The 19,446-nt window shown below is 40.4% G+C and overlaps 1 protein-coding gene across 1 annotated transcript in view; it reads right to left on the bottom strand.

The window, feature by feature from the left end:
• Positions 1–12,793: 12,793 nt before the first annotated feature.
• The window catches only part of LOC103196609 (TERF2 interacting protein), a 7,462-nt gene continuing 809 nt past the window's right edge, over positions 12,794–19,446 (bottom strand). The window contains exons 2-3 of the mRNA XM_042780876.1: positions 14,850–14,974; positions 12,794–13,195 (exon numbers count right to left, since the gene is read on the bottom strand). Coding sequence (XP_042636810.1) covers positions 12,794–13,195; positions 14,850–14,974 — 527 coding nt within the window. The remainder of the gene's footprint in view (positions 13,196–14,849; positions 14,975–19,446) is intronic.

Raw genomic sequence — 19,446 nt, 5'->3', positions numbered from 1 at the left:
TACCTCTGCTTGGGATCCATTCCCTAGGGGGAAGTGTCCTCTTTACCACTGGAACTAGAGTCATTAGTGTCTTTAAATTTAATTGAAGAACTAATTCCACAAATCCAGAACCAATGCAGAGAACTCACCTTTAAGAGTCCATGCTTATAGAACAACTTCTGGTACCATAATCTGTATCATTCAGGGTTCAGCCTATCTACTCCACTGCCGTCAAGTTGGTTCTGACTCATAGCAACCCTACAGGACATAGAAGAACTGTCCAATAGGGTATCCAAGATTGTAAATCTCTACAGAAACCTACTGCCACACCTTTCTCCCTCAGAGCAGCTGGCGGGTTAAACCACTGACCTTTCAGTTAGCAGTCACCACATCACCAGGGCTCCTTACAGTTCGTCTGGAGCAACAAAATCAATTGAAGATGTAAATTAAGGGACTTACTACGAGGAATTGGCTATGTGATTGTGAGGCTGGCTAGGCAAGAATGAATTTGGAAGGGCAGGCCCTCAACAAGGGCAGGTTGAAATTTTTAGGACCAAAATGCAGTTACCGCCCACAAGTGTGATTTTTTCCTTCGAAGCTGCAGTTTTGCACTTAAGGCCTTTCACTGATTGAATCAAACCACCCAGATTATCCAGGATAATCTACATAAAATCACCTGATTATAGAATTTAGTTACACCTGAAAAATACGTCTACAGCAACACCTCTAGGTGATCGAACACTAAGAGCATTGACTAGCCAAGCTCACACAGAAACCTATGACAATGATGAAAAGAAATACATTTATTGGGGAAGAGTTATTAGAAATAAAATCTACTTCTAATGCAGAAAACCTCTCCACAAAAATAGAAGACAGAAAAGTTATGTTATTGAATAAGCATTAAACCTGGATGTAATGCGTCTCAGGCAATCTACTAAAGAGATTGCAGAAGCAGAATGAAATCTCACCCTTTATATAGCTGTGTAGACACATTCATTATATTCATGTTGAAGATAAAATTGCTAATTTTCTCATCTTTATGGCAGAATCACTAATGTTATGCTAACCTAGTTCTAGGAAACTAGTAGGTAGGGGTGTGAGCTTCCTTGATTGATTACACGTCAAAGGAGATGGTTCCCAGGTCCTAGAGGAAACATCCTTGATTTTCATACTTTTTGGGAAGAATTCTTCTTCCATTATAAGTCATCTAAAGAAAGCTCTGAAAGAACAGCGGAGGAGGGGAGCCTCTTCCCTGATTTTCGACAGAGAGAACTAAAAGCTCTTATTTTCATTAGGCATTTTTCCTTACACATTTCAGGTAAAGCTGAGGAAATGTGAAAAGTATTAAGTGAAGGGGGCTTTCTGTACAATAAATAACATGGTCAAGTCAGAATAATTAAGAAACAAGGGTACTTGAGCATAGTAAAGAACAAAGGGTTATATACGTGTACACTAGAAAGCACAGAACCAAAGTCCTATTCAGAAAGGTTATGACAGAGGCAAACATAGAATCTGTACTTCTACTAAAAATTCCACTTAATCTGATTACTTCAAATTCCCCAGGGCGTTAAATATTTGACAAAGGGATTAAAGTGAAAGGCATTTAAGAAGTGGTGGGCCACCAGGGTCTTCATAAACTCATGTGCTGCTCTATGGCCACTAGTCTCTGGAATCCAGGTGTCTCTTCCAATACGGATTTGACCAGCACTTCAAGTGGTAAGATCTTGTCAGCTTGTTTGCTCTGTTCTTCCATCATGACAACACCTTGTTTATTTTTCAGAATTACGAAAGTTTAAATCACAGAGGTGATTAAAGGAAAGAGACTGTTGGGATAGGGATTGGTGTTCAGTGGTAAGCTTTCTCAGATGATTCAAAGCACTTTCACCAAGTGCTTTGAAATTGGATACCTGAATTTCAAATCTGAGATGCAGCCATGAGTCAGTCCCATGTATGTATCCTCTACCAAGTTTTAAAGTTGATGCTTTAAATGGAGGAAAATACATGGAACACCAAATGTTTTATATTAATTTTATTAAAATGTAAGTTTTACATGTTTTGTTTTCATTAATCTTCCTATCGTTTCCTATTTTCTGTGCTTGTAATTTTGTGGGTTTTCTCTACGCGCTTTCTTTGGAAACAGAGATCATCGATAGCCATTAGTTTCTTTTTTCCCCTAATGAATGTATTTAAACCTGTATGTGTCCAATTTACCATACTTAAAACTATATAGTAATTGTTGAAACTACAGGTTTAAAACTGGAATAAACCTAAGGCATGTTTTTAATCCATAAGCATCCTCCATAAGCCTCCCTCTTTCTGTTCAACAGGCACAAAGAAAAGTCTGGGGCAGGAGGACTGCTTACAGCAAAAGGCAAAAGAATACCCACCAAGCATGGTTAGACCATACCCCTTACCCTAAAAAAGCTAGCGAGGAACAACTAGCCAAAGAAATTGGAGTTCGAGTACAGAATTCAGGTAGGCATTAGGTTTCTTTTTCATTAGCTGTCAAGAGTCAAGGTAAAAGAAAAGCTACACTGAGCACTTTTGAGCAATTCTCTTATGCCAGGTATTTTGCTAAAGATTTCTCCTGTTGTATAATGTTAAAAATAAAAACCGTCTGCTAATGTCTTTAACCAGTGGTTGGATTCACTGATAGAAGGAGAATGAATATATTGCTCAAGCTTTCCCAACATGAGATAATGAAATAATTTTGAGATTTGATAACTGGGTTTCAATAACTTGTACTTGCCTTTAATGTTTGTAAATCTGCCCTAGCTTTGAAACGATTGAACCAACCCACTTGCAACAAATTCTTCATCCCAATCACCACTTGCTATATGTGCAGCTTTTAAATCATGGACAAGACTTTGAGCCTTTTCTTGCACTAAAATGTGGCTCAATAAGAACCACAGACACCTGTACCAACTTACTTACAAACAGTTAGAAACAGATCTCTTTCACAACCTGGGGACTGCCTATATAGGAAATATGATACTATGATATTGATATGGTATCCTTAACTATTGGAATATATACTGAAGAATAATGATTAATAATAAAGTAACTATGGGATAAGAACTGATGAAATTCCTAATTCTTAGTTGTTTTGTTTCTAAGTTGCTCAAGTGTCTTTCATACTGAAGGAAGTCAAATCCATTTTTAATTATTTTGAATTATTAATGTGAAAAACCAAACTCACTGCCATCGAGTTGATTCTGACTCATAGTGACTCCCTTTAGGTTTCCAAGGTGGTAAATCTTTACAGAAGTAGATTGCCCAATCTTCCTTCCACAGAGTGGCTGGTGGGTTTGAACCACCAGCCTTCTGGTTAGCAGTCAAATAAATGCCTTAGGCACTACACCACCAGAGAAGTAAAACCAAGTTCACTGGTTTGGTTTTGGGTTTTTGGTTTTTGGTTATGAGTACATGGCAATTCTTTGTGTTCTCAATATTTTTCTAAGTCTAAAATTTATTTCAAAATGAAAAAACTTAAAAACAATCTTGTAATAAAATTATATGAATAAAAAAAAGTCGAATGTCTTAACAAAAAGATAACTAAAGAATAAATTATAACAAATGCAATTATTTAAACTGACAATGATCAAGTGAAAATGTTTTTAGAGGAAAAGAATGAGTTCAGGTTTTTGAATCCAATATATAATTTCTAATAAGCCATTGGCTCTAAGGGCTTAGGTCTGAAGGAATGCTGGGAAGAGAAATTTTTCTTCTCTTCATCCATCTGTTCTGGGTGAGACAGGCTTTACTTGTAATAAAAATGTACCTGTGGAAATAACTGGTCATTAGCTTCACAAAAGGAAGAGAGAATAAAGATGAACAACAGTCCAAGGCTGCTTCCTATGAGGTGGAGGTCTGACCTGCTGCCACCCTCTAAACCTTTTATAACTATTCTGACACCATCCCTCCCAATAGTGCTCTGCTTCTCTACTGGGGTCAGTCATTCTTTGCAATGGTGACAGAACTCATGGACAATACTCACGATTATGGTGTTTTTAGGAAAGTTAACAGGTTACTATTCAGGATCAGAAGCAAGTCAGGATACAGTTCTTCAACCAGGGAAGCTTCTTTTCATATGTGCCACAGGCAGACTTCTTTCTGACCTTGGCCTCTGTCATGCTCACTCCAACGTTACAAAGCTCTCTCGGCTATGCCAATAGGTGCTTACAGAGGCACCCCACTCTACCAACACCTCCTGCTGGGAGGCACTCAGCTTCCTCACTCTGTGAGCTGGGAAGCCCAACGCTCCGTCTTGCACCAGTCTCCTGGTTCTGCTGCCCCTGCTGCTTCAGGCTCTTTGCCGCTGTCTCTGACTACCTCAGCAAAGTGTTACAGCTCTCCCTCCTCCCTGGATCAAGGAAGTTAAGGGCAGGAATTGCAGGTCCAAAGGATGAGAGCCACTCCTAGGTCTTCTTTCTTGATGGTCATGAGGTCCCCCTTTCCACCTCTGGGATGGTTTCATTTTAAGCCTAGCGAGACAGTAATACTGACCAATCTTTATGTTAGTGTTCCATATGCCTTATTTCCATGGTTCCTTCTTCCCCAAGGGTACCAAGTACCTTATTTACATTATTAACAAGCTAGCCACTCCTCGGAAGGAAGGTTGGGCAATCCTACTTCCGTAGTGCTACTGCCTGGGAAACCCAAGGAGGGGTCACTATGAGTCGGGGCCGACTCGACGGCACATAACAACAACAACAACAACAAATCCAATTCTGTTAGTGGGCCACAAGCACTTCACATTTACACAGTTCCACCTAGTCATCTGGTGGGAGTCACTAAGCCCATGCCTAAAACTCTTATTAAGTAATTCACCATATCACATTGCCTGAGATGAGAAGCACTGGGCCCATTTGAAGTGGTGGTGAGGAAGGAAAGTCCAGGAAACAATGTAGGATGGCGTGGCCCTGCCATGATAACCTATAATTTATTCATTAGTTTCAAATTTTCACCTGTGTTTGAGTTCTTACCTGAGACTACTTTGATTAATTAGAGAACAGATAGAATCTTTTAGCACAATACTTGGGACTTAAGAGCAGCTCAAGAGATACTGGTCGGCATTAAGTCTTACCATGGATTATCAAATTATCCAAAGAAGTGGGAGAAAAATGTGGAACAAAAGTCAAAATTATAAAAAAGACCAGGCTTACGGGTCTAATAGAGACTGGCGACACCCTCGAGACTATGGACCCTAGTCCCCCTTTGGGCCTGGAATTGAACCTACTCCCTGGCTTCCAGCCAAAAAAGAGGCTGGAGTATGAGGGGAACATTTACATCAGATGGGTACACTCCTTAGAACAATCAACAATAGGAGACCAGAAGGGCAGTGTTTGCACAGGGAGCTATTTTCTCAGAAGGCAACAATGTATAGGAAAAAAAGACCCAGGGAAAAGGTAACCACAGGGAGGAACTGGGAAGAGAGCTGTTACATCATGCGGATGGCAATCAATGTCATGAAACAAAATGTGTACAAACTATTGTGTGGAAAAGGAATTTGCTCTTAAATTCACACAAATCACAAAAAAAAGAAAATGGAAAAAAAATTATCTGAAGAAAATACTCAGAAATGATTTAGAAAATATGTTGTAATTCTGAGTCCAGTAGTCAGGTATATTAGTGACAATACTTTCAGAGTTAGGTATGTGGGTCTCTAGGAGTCTCCTTATCCATTGCTGACTGTGGGATGAAAAGAGTAGCAAGAAATATGAACGCTGTCCCAGCTATTTACTATGGCCAGTTCTGTCTCCCTATTTAAAGGAATTCTTTTCTAAGATCAATTCCATACATAGTGTATTATGAAATGGTATTTCCTATGACGAGATGGTGGACAAGAGAAAACATCTAGACACTGAAGGCCTGCTATAGATCTAGAATAGTGAAATGTGTATTCTAGCGTGCCTCTGAAATCAGGGAAATTCACTTTTAATACCAGGAGGATGACCAGAATAGAAACGCTAATTTGAGTGCAGATTTTGTGCTGTTATGAATTGCATGCTAATGTTTTGAGATGATGAGATCATTCCCAGGATAACACATTGCCTTTCTCCTAGGGGTATTATCGTTAAGGGCAGATAATTCAAATTAAGTATTGTTTAATGGGATTGACGTTTGAAATGATACAGGCTCAGGTACATGACTTTCCCTTTTCCCTCTTAGTGTTGTTTTAAAAACCACAGACTAAAACAGAGACAACTGAGGTCTAGATGCTCCTCAGGAAAAGATGAAACCCAGGTCAGAGCCAGGCTCAGCCTTGGAGTCAAATGCATTTATTCTCCAGGTCCTTCAAGAATGGAAACAATTCTGCATGTTGAGTCCATATTCTCTGTAAACAATATTTAGCTTAGGAATCAGTTAACAGCTTATTCTAGGTATCCTCGTGTCTTGAGATATCGCTATTTGGAGGAGACAGGCAGGTTCTTGGCAAGGAAGCACTAGGCCACTGGTACTGCTACTAAGTAGAGCAGCCTCCTTCGCCTCTGTTATACACAAGGATTAAGAGGCAGTAAACATGGCCAGCCACGACCTTCCAAAATTTGTATTTTCATTTGAATGTGAAAACTGGCCTCAAAGCTCTCATCCTGTGTTCTCCTTTAGAATACTTAGCAAAAGAAGCCACACCAGATTGTACATCCTTCACAAGATCCCACACAAGTACCTGCTACAAGCTTTTCAGAGGAACCCCAATTTCCTGGTCTCACCACCACAGAGTAACTAACTGGCTGAACAAATGAACACTGTAAAATCAAGAATTCAGGTTAAATTCTGTCTGTGGCACTACACATGTCCTACCTCTAGGTGGCAGTAGCCCCTAAGGTGTTGCTGGAAAAGTTGGGGCTGCTGTTTTATCACAGTGCTCTAGGGTGAAAGTGGAGGATAGGAAACACCTAGCCTTGCAAGTCACATTCCTGCAAAGGGAAGAATATTCAAGGAAATTGACGGTAATGCCATTTAGAAATACTAGCAGCTGTCTGCCTTGAGCTCCATACTCTTTTAAGAACCATCTATCCAGGATCAAACGGACATCGGCAACATGAAAATTTAAGGGGCAGTGAGTTTATGTTAATGGGGCAGAAACAACTCGGAAAAGGAAGGTGAGAATGGTTACACAAATCGAAGGATGTCATCAATGTCACTAAATTCTACATTCAGAAACCGAGTTATTGAATGTTCTATGTCTATATTCTCAACAACAACAACAAAAACCCGAAACACTAGCAACAAAAAGTGGGAAAATGTGACAGGTAACACGTACCTTGACGGGCCTCTGTCAGAATTTCCACAGTTCGGCAGTGCTGACATTTAGGGCTAGATGACTTTGTTGGGAGGGGCTGTCCTATGCACGGTTGGATAGTTTTCTGCCTTGGCCTTTACCTAGTAGATACCAAGGGCACCTACCCACTTGCTCTCTCCTCATTTAACACAACTGGGAAAATCTACCGAATTGCCAAATCCTCTCAGGTGGAGGGGAAAACTGCTCTCACTGAGTACCTTCTTCTACCTAAGCTATAGAGGTATCCGTTTAGTATCATAAATGCTCGTGAGTTTTTTGGTTTTTTTAAATTATGATTTGGGTTATAGTTTACAGAGCAAATTCATTTTCCATACAATAGTTTATACATATTTTGTTTCACCACAATGATTGCATTCCCCATAAAGTAACAACTCTTGTTCCCCCTTCCTCCCTGTGGTTAGCTTTTCCCTGTGTCCTTCTTTCCTATACATTCCTGCCCTCTGAGATAACTCCCTGTGCAAATACTGCCCTTCTGGTCTCACCCCTGGTTGATTGTTCTAGTGTATGTAGTTGTGTAAATGGCTGGAAGCCAGGGGAATGAGTTCAATTCAGGGCCCGAAGAGTAACTAGAGGGGTGTCACCAGTCTTTATCAGACCAGTAAGCTTGGTCTTTTTTATGATTGAGTTTTGTTCCACATTTTTCTCCCTCTCTATCCAAAATCTCCTATTTTGATTCTTTTCCATGTGGTTGACAGTGGTAGCTGGGCACCATCTACTTATGGTCTCAAGTTCATGTAAGCTGAGGTTTGTATGGTTCACTAGTCCCTTGGACTAGTTGTTTTCATGCATCTTTGATTTTCTTCATTCTTCTTTGTTCTAGGAGAGAAGAGACCAATGGTTGCATCTTACATGGCTGACTGCAAGCTTTTAAGACCCTAGTTGCTACTAACCAAAGTAGGGTGTAGAACAATGTTTTTGTGTAGTCTATTAACCCAAGAAAGCCCGATGGAGCACTTTTGCTCTGTAACACGTGGGGTTGCCATGCATCGGAATCCAATCTGTATTATGGACAACTATCAATTCAGTACACAAGCTACTGGGCCAAATGCCCATTAGGAAGCCCAGGTGAGCTCTTCAAATGTTTGGACACAAATTTGTGGCCACATATCTGAAGCAGCCCAAGGCTGCAAATGATGATCTGAGAAACAACCTGGTGTACATCCCCAGAGAGACCCCTGAGCCAGTAATCTCAAAAGATACCCTCTGCAAGCTGCAGGTAGAGAATCAGAGAAAGAACAAGTGGGGGAGTCCTCACTGTTGACAGGCATGACTATACTGGGAGCTACAGAACCTAAGAAGACTAGACCAAGAAGACACACGAAGAGTCTCAAGATGGTTACTGTTGGTAGTGAAGCAGAGAATATACTCAGGAAGCAAATTTAAAAACCCTAAGTCAAGTTACAGGGAAGATGAGACATGAAAGAACCCAACTGGCTAAATTCAGTCCTTGATTACTCTTGCTCCTGGAGATGAGCAGGATTTTTGTCTGTTAAATGGAAGCTTTTCGCAGACCACAAACCCCTCACTTTTGGTTGAGTATTCACCTTCCTCTTCCAACCCACATTCCCAGGGAAGGCTATGATACACCTTAGTCTTCACTTATCAATTATCTCATCATCTGACATTTCTCATTTACAATAGAAAAAAAGTCTATTTGGCAGAACATACCTCTCTTGGTAACTAACATCAAGGTGGGAGGCAAGAATAATTTTGCCTGTGATGGTTAAAGTTAGGGCTGGGCCATGACTCTCAGTGGTTTGGCAGTTATGCAATGACATAGTCACCCTCTACCTTCATATAACACCAATTTTCACATAATGACCTGGTCTTTGGAACCTAACCATGTCGTAAGTGAGGAGAGGGTATATCTGCAGCCCAGGATAGACTGTCTATCAAGGTAATCCCTTTTTCCCTGCTAGGGATTGAGTTTAATTCTGGCCTATGAGAAGTCTATGATGGGGAGGAGTTCTGAGAAAAATTTCCTACTACTAATAACGGAGACCCTTAAGAGAAAATTATTCCTCTTCTACTGATGAAACTGAAGCAGTCATCGTTCAACCATGAAGGGAGGCAGCCCCAAAGGACAAGGCAACACACTGAAGATGGCAGAGCAGAACAATAGACCTTCAAGACTACCTCAGGATTGCTTGTGTGTTAGATATAAATTCTCTTTGTTTAAACTCCTTTAGAGTTAGGTTTTCTGCCGTATTATGGCAGGTGGGTATTATGAACAAGCAAACAGCATTAGACCAAAAGCAAGAGAACATAACAATTCAAGCAGCAGCTTGAGCTTTTCAAACTCAATTGCACCTGCTTAAAAGGAACTGAGGAAGGTGAACACCAGAAGTACAACCCACTGCTGAAGTAAAGAAGGGATAGAAAGGGATGCTTTTGCCACTAATGCAGTTGTACAAGTTATAGAAGGCCTCGAAAATTTCTAAAGCTGTAATACAAAGTGGGGGTAGGGAACAGGAATGGCGAGGAAAGCCCACAAAAGGAGATCAAACAAGTAAGAAATGATGGTGTCTCCAGAGTACAAGCAGCAAACAAGTGCTAGACTCAAGAAGTCTAGAAAAGAACATCCTTAAGAACAAGAATCTGGCAGTTCGAGTTATCCTGACTTCAGGACAAGCTGGACATTAACAGCTGGTTAATGCAGCCATAGCTCAATGCCATTAGCCATTAAGATCATCTGACTCATTCTCCTTGTGTAAATTTTGTGCTCCCAAAAATACCTCTGGTAATTTGTCTTCCCACATAAATCTCCCAGGAGGAGAGATGAACTAACTGACCAGAGAAATTATGTGAGCACATATTTGAAAGTTACAGGTTTATAATGAGCACTGTGGGCTGGTGGATGCTTTGGCTGAAACATGTCTTTTGAGAGTCTGGGTATAATGAATCAGACCCTTTTGCACATGATTTGACAAAATTAGAATTTTTTGCCCCTAAAGCAAAAAATAGACCATAGGCTGTGTTAACTTTACCAAGATGTATACATTCTAGGTGATGGCTCCATTTTATCCTTAAAGCAATAATTTTCAACTGCCCTAGAGAGTCAAAGTAGAATGGAAGGGGACACATTTTAAACAAATGCCACCATCAACCCCTCCCAACACTCATTTGAGAATTCTTACTGTAACAAGCTATGGTTACTACTGGGAGTGTGCTGTATCCCTCAAGTATTCAACATGCTGAGGAGGGAAAGATTAAGTACTTTAAGCTGGGTTCCCTCAGAAACAGAACATAAGGGAAGAATGAGTATAACTAGTGACTCCAGGATGCAACAGTAGGGAAGTGGGAAGTGAGACAAAAAAAGGAAGCTAATGCAGAGTACTTTCAGAAGCAGATTACCACTACAGGCAACTATATTTAATCGTGCTGTTGCTGTTGTAGCTAGGTGCCGACAGTCAGAGCCGACTCATAGCTACACTGTGTACAACAGAATGAAACTCTGTCCTGTCCTGCACCATCCTCACAATCCTTGCTATGCTTGAGCCTATCAGTGCTCCCACCGTGTCAATCCATCTCATTCACAGTCTTCCTCTTTTTTGCTGACCTTTCACTTTACCAAGCATGATCTCCTTCTCCAGGCCAGTGGTCCCTTCTGACAATATGACCAGGTGAAATGAAGTCTGGCCATTCTTGCTTCCAAGGAGCATTCTGGCTGTACTTCTTCCAGGACCTATTTGTTCTTCTGGCACTCAATGGTATTTTCAGTATTCTTTGCCAAAACCACAATTCAAAGCTTTCACATGCATATGAGGAAACCAAAAATAGCATGGCTTGGGCTAGGCACACCTTATTCTTCAAAGTGACATCTTTCCTTCTTAACACTTTAAAGAGGTCTTTTGCAGCAGATTTTCCCAATGCAATACCAATGTCTGATTTCCTGACGACAGCTTCCATGGGTGTTGATTATGGATCCAAGTAAAACGAAATCCCTGACAACTTCAATCTTTTCTCCTTTATCGTGACACTGCTTACAGGTCCAGTTGCAAAGATTTTCATTTTCTTTCTGTTGAGGTGTAATCCATAGTGATGACTATAGTCTTTGCTGTTCATTAGTAAGTGCTTCTAGTCATCTTCACTTTTAGCAAGCAACACTGTGCCATCTGCATATAGCAGGTTGTTAATGGTTCTTGTTAATCTTGTTCATCTGGCTGGGGATCGCTAAGAGATGGCATGGAAACCATTATCCCACTCAAGTAGCTTTCAAATATTCATCTGAATAATTTCTCTGGTTACCAAGAAAGCTGGATATACATCCTCTAACTCCCATTCACCATTAGCTGAAGGTTGCTCCCAGGAGCATTAACTTCCTGGCACTTCAAGCAGAGAGAAAGTGCTTACAGCAGGACTCCCTTTGTTGGCATGTGCTAGCATGGTAAGCGCCTAGAGGATGGGGTGGGACAGTGACACCTTCTGTTACATGCTAGCTGGTTCCTGATTAGTTCTCTCCCCTTTGGTTCTAAGCTCACCTTCTCTTGCCACTTCTCAGTCCTTTAGCCAGACCTTTCATTTGCTCTATCCAAAGGAGCTAGCACTTTTCTACTGGTCTGTTAATTCTAAAATGAAATTACTCTATAAGTTCTAATTAAATATAGCACAGAATGTTACTTCCTTTATGGTTTTTATACCTAGAAGGTTTGGGGTATACCAAAAATAAAACACTTGTTGAAGACACAAATATGAAGTTATATTTATTTTCAATAATAAAATCAACACAACAATGGGGAATGAACCTACTCATTTTTAAATCTAATACAGTCCTTAGCACAAAACTATTTTCAATAAAGAACACATTACCACTAATAGACTGTTCTTAAGACTCTCTAAGGTTGTGTGTTTTAAACAAAATTAAGTGGTACTTAAAGGAATGCATGCTAGAGACCTAACAACAGCTCAAAGAACAGCCAAGGAACAGGGTCCACAGGTAATACATTAACAAAAACAACATGGGATTTTCAAAGCAGTCTAGAAATCAGCACTCACTGGGAGATGTACCAAGAGATGCAAGGATTTGGGAAAGTCCACATTCAAAGCCTTGTAATTACATCTTTCTGTACTTCCAGATTCTTGATGTGGAATCCATCACTATCTAGAGGAGCTTCTGCCAAGGAACAGGAGGCTCTTTACTCATGCTGCCTGAAAAGACCTTTAACTCCTCTTCTTCCTCCTTTGACTTTGTCACCAGCTCCTGTCACCCATATAGCAGGAGCACCATTCCAGCAAAGGAGTACTACTAAGTACACCAATCTGTTTCTGGTCTAGATTTTCCTTTCACTGACACATACTTGGGATAGCTCTAACTATATATATCTAATTTCTTGGATTTTTAGCCTCCTACAAACTGCTTGGCTACACAACCTAGCACTCACAGAGCAGTGGCAGTATTGGCCAAAAGGCAAGTATTAGTTCCAATGTACAAACTATCCAAAGTGCAATGAACACAAATTTTTTTAACTCCTCACTTGCCACACCTTTTTTTTCTCATTATCTTGTCACTCATTTCTTTCGGAATTCAATCCTCCTAGCCACATTCTGAGCACCAAACTTTTTAATCAGTGCCTCTCGAGAAGCCTCATCATCTTTTTGCAAATCTAAGTCATCTTGTCGGGACCAAATGGGGTAGCCATCAGCCCTCTGACCAGACTCTAAAAAGGAGGAGGTAGCCTCTAGCTCACCACTATTTTTAAGGAAGGCCTGTGTAACGGTTGATAGATCCAAGTTAAATTTTTCCATTAACTGCCGGATGATCTTAATGGCAGCTCCCACCTCTGGTTGAGAAACTTTTTCTTCTTCTTCTTCCTCATCAGGCTGTGTCTCCGAGTCCTCCTCAGGTGTGGATGGATCATCATCACACATCGTTATATGTATTTCAAAACCAGGGCTCTCACTCTCCTCCTCCTAGAGAAAGTAATGGACAAGACCAATTTCTAATTACCAAGTCATAAACTCTTGTAAGATATCATCTCTCCCAACCTAACTACCCCTCTGCTCTTTGAACTCCAATCATATTGGAGTTTCTTCAGTTTTCTAACATGCTCTGTTTCTTCTCCCATTTATCTGTGCTGATGTGCATATATACATTTATGGACATATATGTATATATATGCTTTATACTGTTTAAATATAACTGTCCCTGTTCCTGCCACTGTCCATATATATATACACACACACACACACACACACACACATATATACGTATATACATATATATGTATATACATGTATATATATGGACCTCTAGTGGCACAATGGTTAAGTGCTTGGCTGCTAACCAAAAGATCAGCTGTTTAAATCCACCAGCAACTCTACAGGAGAAAAGACCTGGAGATCCATAAAGATCACAGCCTAGCAAACCCTACAAGGCAGTTCTATGCTGTCACATGGGGTCGTTATGAGTTGGAATAGATTTGATAGCACACAGCAGGTGTGTGTGTATATGTAGTGGGCAGTGTGTGCGTATAGGTGGCTGAGGGAGTGTATATGCTTGCATGTTGTATTCCAAAATACAAGAAATTGGACTGAATAAGGAAGAACATATGTGTATACACAAACACACATAAGTATGCACTGGATTATTTGTTAAATATTTAATTCCAGATTGTAAATCCCATGAGGGCAGACATCACATGTGTTTTCCTCATCACTGCACCCTCACTTCCTACCAGTGCCTATAAATAAGTCATCAAAAACATGTATTAGAAACTCCAAGCTTTACTACACTTAGACACATTACAAAGAAAGATGTCAAATGAAAAGAGACCTATGTGGGCCAAATCCGATGAAAACTCAGATCATTCGACAGTTTATGGAAAATGAACGAAGTATGAAATAATAAACCAAAGGCACATTACAGAAGGCAACAAATCTTTAAGTTCTACCAATTCTTGCACATTCCTTCTCATACCAATTACAGAAACTTTAAATTATTTCCTATTTCAGATTGAAGCCCAACCATTTTCTTTCCATTAGTAAGAAAACTTAATTCACAGGATCCTCTGCCTTGGAGAAGAAATGTATAAATAATTTGGATTTTTTTTAAATTATCATCATGTTACAGATTCCTGCCCTTCTCCATTGCTATTGTTGAACAGATTTTAACACAGTATTAGTAGCAAGATTGAATTAAAAAGACTAAGTACACAAAAAGCTAAACTTGCTTGAAAAGAAAAATTACAATGAACGTAAAAAAAAAAAAAAAAAATTACATTTATGTTACTGAAAACCGTAAGAACAGTTTTAAAGATAAATCCACAGTCCTAACATTTAAAGACTTACTCTGGGATCAAAGTTAGCAAATTGGTATGCTTTATACTGCGTAAATATAACTGTGCCTGTTTCACCACCACCACCACCTTAATCTGGCCTTCCAAAGACCACAAGTTTCATGCCTGAGGTCCAGATCATTTTTACTTTCCATTATCTTCCTCAATGTGGACTTCTCTCTTACTTCTGTGGGCCTCCAGTATAGGAAACGGGTAAATGTGATGATTATTTTCAAAGATGAAGAGTGGAGGCAGGGAAAAATACAAGTAAGTCAGTCTAGTTAACATACCACAACCTCCTCAAACTCCTGGGTGGCTTCTATAAGCATCTTTTTGACTGCCTCTTCATTCTCCTTGATCTTTTCCTCTTCAGGTTCTTCTTCAGGCAAGTCTGGAGTTCTCTTATTCTGTGGTTCTATTAAGGAAGAGACCACCACAGATTAACATTAGCCTCTTTTGTGTAAAGCAAACATATAGTGCATGTTCTGTGGGCTCTGGCCAGAAAGAAGGTCTGCACCTCCCCCCTCATTCACAGACATCTATTTTTGATTCAAAAGGTTAAGAGCGTAAGACATGCATGTTCAGTAATGTCTACCCTTCTGAAAAGCACCATCGAAACAATAAGAGTATTCTAGACTCTAATATATAAAATAGTAATACTCTGCAAGCTTAGTCATTTTTTGCTTTGTATTTACAGATTCTGCAAATTAACTAAATCATATCATTAAGTTGAACTCTCTGCGAAGCAGACTCTAAGACAGAGATGAACACATATGATGTTTATTAGGGAATGCTGTTGAGAAAACACTTGCGGCAAGAGAAGGAAGGAGTGAGCAGAGTTCAACTACGACACAACCCCCTAAACCTCAGCTGCAGTCATGGGGCGCTCTGCAACTAGAAAGGCCCTTTAGAGTTATATGAGTTAGGATGAGGGGGCCAAGTCTTTCCAACCCCAGTCAGTCAGTCATAGCATTCTGGCTGCTCTAACAAGAGGGCATGACTTTGCAAGGCAGCTCTCTCTTCAGCAATCCTCCAAGAGAGGTAACTAAGGGCGCTCTGCTACCAGCACTCCCAACAGCTAAAGGGAGATCTGTGTAGTGTACCACAGTAGCGATCAAATATGATCTACATAAAGAGGGCTTCCTGCTAAATTTAAATATTCCACTGTTCCCCTTTATTCTCTGTTCTTTGACAGTTTACTCAGCTCTTTTCCAGTTACCAAAAATTGACTACAAAGGATCAGCACAACGGGGGCTTTTCTGATAGAACTGTTCTATCTTCTGTCTCCTGATTTTGGTAGTGGTTACACAAATTTACATGTGTTAAAATTCATCACTGTATACCCAAAAGTCAATTTTACTATCTATAAAATTTAAATGTATCATTTTAAAGAGCTTATTTTTTAGAAATATGTGCTACAGTATGTAAAATGATGTAATGCCTAGCATTTGCTTCAAAATAATCCCAGAAGTTGGGGTTGGGTGATAGTTGAAGATACTGATGAGAACAATTGGCCATGAACTAATAATTCAGTGGAGTTCGGGGAAGGGTATGTGTGTATTTCATTATACATTTCTCTCTATATTTGTGTATGTTTGAAATTTTCTACAGTGAAAAAATTATGATTCAGTCATAATGGAATACAATGCAATCAGTGAGAAAAGAATGAAACAGAGCTATGTGTAGACACACAGACTCCAATATAATTTTTCTTTTAAAAGGCAAGCTGCAGAACCAAGTGATTATCTAGTGTGCAAGCATTACTATAGGGAGCTCTGGTGGCACAGTGGTTAAAAGTGCTTGGTGCAAACCGCAAAGTCAGTGGTTCACACCCACCATCTACTCTGCAGGAGAAAGATGTTGCAATCTGATTCCATAAAGATTTACAGCCTTGGAAACTCTATGGGGCAGTTACACTCGGTGCAATAGGGTCACTATGAGTCAGAACTGACTCGATGGTGGTGGGCTTTTCTTTTTTAGTAGTGCTATGAGCAAAAAGGAGCTCTGTTGGTACAGTGGTGAAAGTATTTGGCTGCTAACCAAAAGGTGGGCAGTTCTACCCTTGTCCTGTAGTGTCACTATGAATCGCAATCTACCCAATGGCAGTGGGTTGAATGAGCAAAAAGGATATGTAACAGACTAGGGATGACAAGGGAGCTCTGGTAGTATAGTGGCTAAAGCACTTGACTGCTAACCAGAAGGCCGGCGGTTCAAACCCACCAGCCACTCCTCGGAAGGAAGGTTGGGCAATCCTACTTCTGTAGTGATACTGCCTCGGAAACCCAAGGAGGGGTCGCTATGAGTCGGGGCCGACAGCAAATAACAACAACAACAACAAGGGATGACAAGTAGTGGTTGCCTCAGGGACATGAATCCGGGGACAGAGTAGGTTGTGGGAAGACATATTTCCATTATGTACTCCTTTGTACTCAAGTACATTTCTGTAGAAAAAATTTCTAGAACTAAAATTGCTATGTCTAAGGGAACATGGGGGAGCTCTGGTAGTATAGTGGGCTAAAGCACTTGACTGCTAACCAGAAGGCCGGCGGTTCAAACCCACCAGCCACTCCTCGGAAGGAAGGTTGGGCAATCCTACTTCTGTAGTGATACTGCCTCGGAAACCCAAGGAGGGGTCGCTATGAGTCAGGGTCGACTCCACGGCACATAACAACAACAACAACAACAACAACAAGGGAACATGGATTTTGAATGTTACATACTATCAGAAAGCCCTCCCAAGTTGTGCCTGTTTCATCCTATTAACAATGCAGTAGTGTACTGTTTTCATACACCTAACTAACTTTGGATATTGCTGTTTGACAGATGGGAGCTCTGATAGCGTACTACTTAAGGCACTTGACTGCTAACCAGAAGGATGGCAGTTCAAACCCACCAGCCACTCCTCAGAAGGAAGATAGGGCAATCTACTTCTGTAATGATACTGCCTCGGAAACCCAAGGAGGGGTCACTGTGAATCAGGTTCGCCTAAATGGCACATAACAACATTTGATAGATAAAAGATGGCATTTCCTTGCTCTCACTTATTTAATTAATCACAATATTTTTGCGTTTGTTTTTGAGTCATTCATTTCCTTTCCTGTGTACTTCTTGTTCAATTTCTTTCCCCTTTTTCTATTGTTGTTGTTGTTATGTGCCGTCGAGTCGGACCCGACTCACAGCGACCCCTCCTTTCCAAAGCAGTATCACTACGGAAGTAGATTGCCCCATCTTCCTTCCGAGGAGTGGCTGGTGGGTTTGAACCGTCAGCCTTCTGGTTAGCAGTCAAGTGCTTTAGGCACTATGCTACCAGAACTCCTTCTTTTTCTATCAAGTTTTCCTTATTTCTAGGAGCTCTTTGGACATTTAGTAAACTAACCGCAGTGCAAAGTATGGAGACCTTTCCCAGTTTGCCCTCTGACTTTATCATGAGAAGTGTTTAATTTTTTTAGTTTCTATTGTAATTTGGGTGAAAGTTTATAGAGCAAATTCATTTTCCTAGAAGTTTCTTTTATGTAATCAAATATATAAAAATTTTTCTTTGTTTTCTTGGTTTTGTGGTTATGTATCACCATGCTAATATTCAAATATATATTTATACTTGTCCATATTTGTCTCAGTCATTTTAGGATTTCAATTCTGACACTTAAACTTGTGATCATCTAAATGTTATTTTGAGAGTAGGATGAATCCAGCTTACTTTTGTTCCTGATTTCATTTCCTAGAATTTTCCTTCTTGCTTATTCCACTCCAGCTATACAGGTCTCTGTGATGCTCCAAGAACGTATCAGCTACAATCCTACCTCAGGGCCTTTGCACTTGTCTCTACCCTTAACACTGTTCCCCAGACATCCACCTGGCTTTCTATTACTTCTTTTGTCTCTTACTCAAGTATCAGAGTGGCCTTCCCTTTTCCCCTTAATGGAAAACAATTCCCTCCCTCCACCCTTATGCCTGCTTTACTTTTTCTCTGTAGCACTTACCACTGCCCAGGTAGCACATTAAGCTCCATGACTCCAGCTACAGTCTTTTATTTATTGCTGTAGCACTGTAGGACAAGTGTCTAGCACTCCAAAATCTGCTGACTCAATGAAACTGAAACGTCACTTTTACCAAAAACAAAATTCCTACTAATCACATTGAAAAGAAGAAATCAATTTTACCTCCCTAGACTTCAACTGGGAGCTGTGGTGGCGCAGCCCCTAAGGCACCTGACTGCTAACCAGCAGGCTGGCAGGTTAAACCCACCAGCCATTTCCCGGGAGGAAGGTTGGGCAGTCTATTTCCATAGTGATACTGCCTTGGAAACCCAAGGGAGGGGTCGCTATGGGTCGGATTCGACTGGACGGCAGTGAGAGTGAGAGACTTCAAGTATTACTTATATTCACATAAGAAAAGGGAACAGGAGGAGGATGTAAACATGCTGTTTTAACAAGGGGTCTGTCAGTTTAAGTTGTCAAGACTAGTTCCATCAAAAGCGAAGCAACTTAATAGTTTTGCACTGTGTCCTAACCGTACCTCGATTCCAAATTTGACTACAAACGCGTTAAAAATTCACATCAGCTTTTATAGCAGGCCCGGAAAATGACGAGGACATCCCTCTGATAATCTACATTCAGTTAAGCCAAAGTATGAACATAAACATAAACTGCTTTCATAGCTCTGAAAAGAGACGCAAGAAGCCGGACTGTGAAGCTAGTGAGAAGAGGGAAATTGTTTTCTTTTTTTCAACCTTTTGACTTTTGAACCATGTGAGTGTTCCCTGGCTATTGATAAACTGACTTTAAAAAACTTAAAAAAAGAAAAAGAAAAAGGGAGGAAAATGGCCCCATTTTGCCCGGATACCAAAAGGGGCGTGGGGCCGAGGGATGCCACCAAACACAACAAAAT

The sequence above is a fragment of the Orycteropus afer genome, unplaced genomic scaffold, assembly GCF_000298275.1.
Source record: "Orycteropus afer afer isolate SDZICR_OR568_19922 unplaced genomic scaffold, OryAfe1.0 scaffold00067, whole genome shotgun sequence".
Lineage (NCBI taxonomy): Eukaryota > Metazoa > Chordata > Mammalia > Tubulidentata > Orycteropodidae > Orycteropus > Orycteropus afer.
This window is presented reverse-complemented; position numbering and strand designations above follow the sequence as displayed.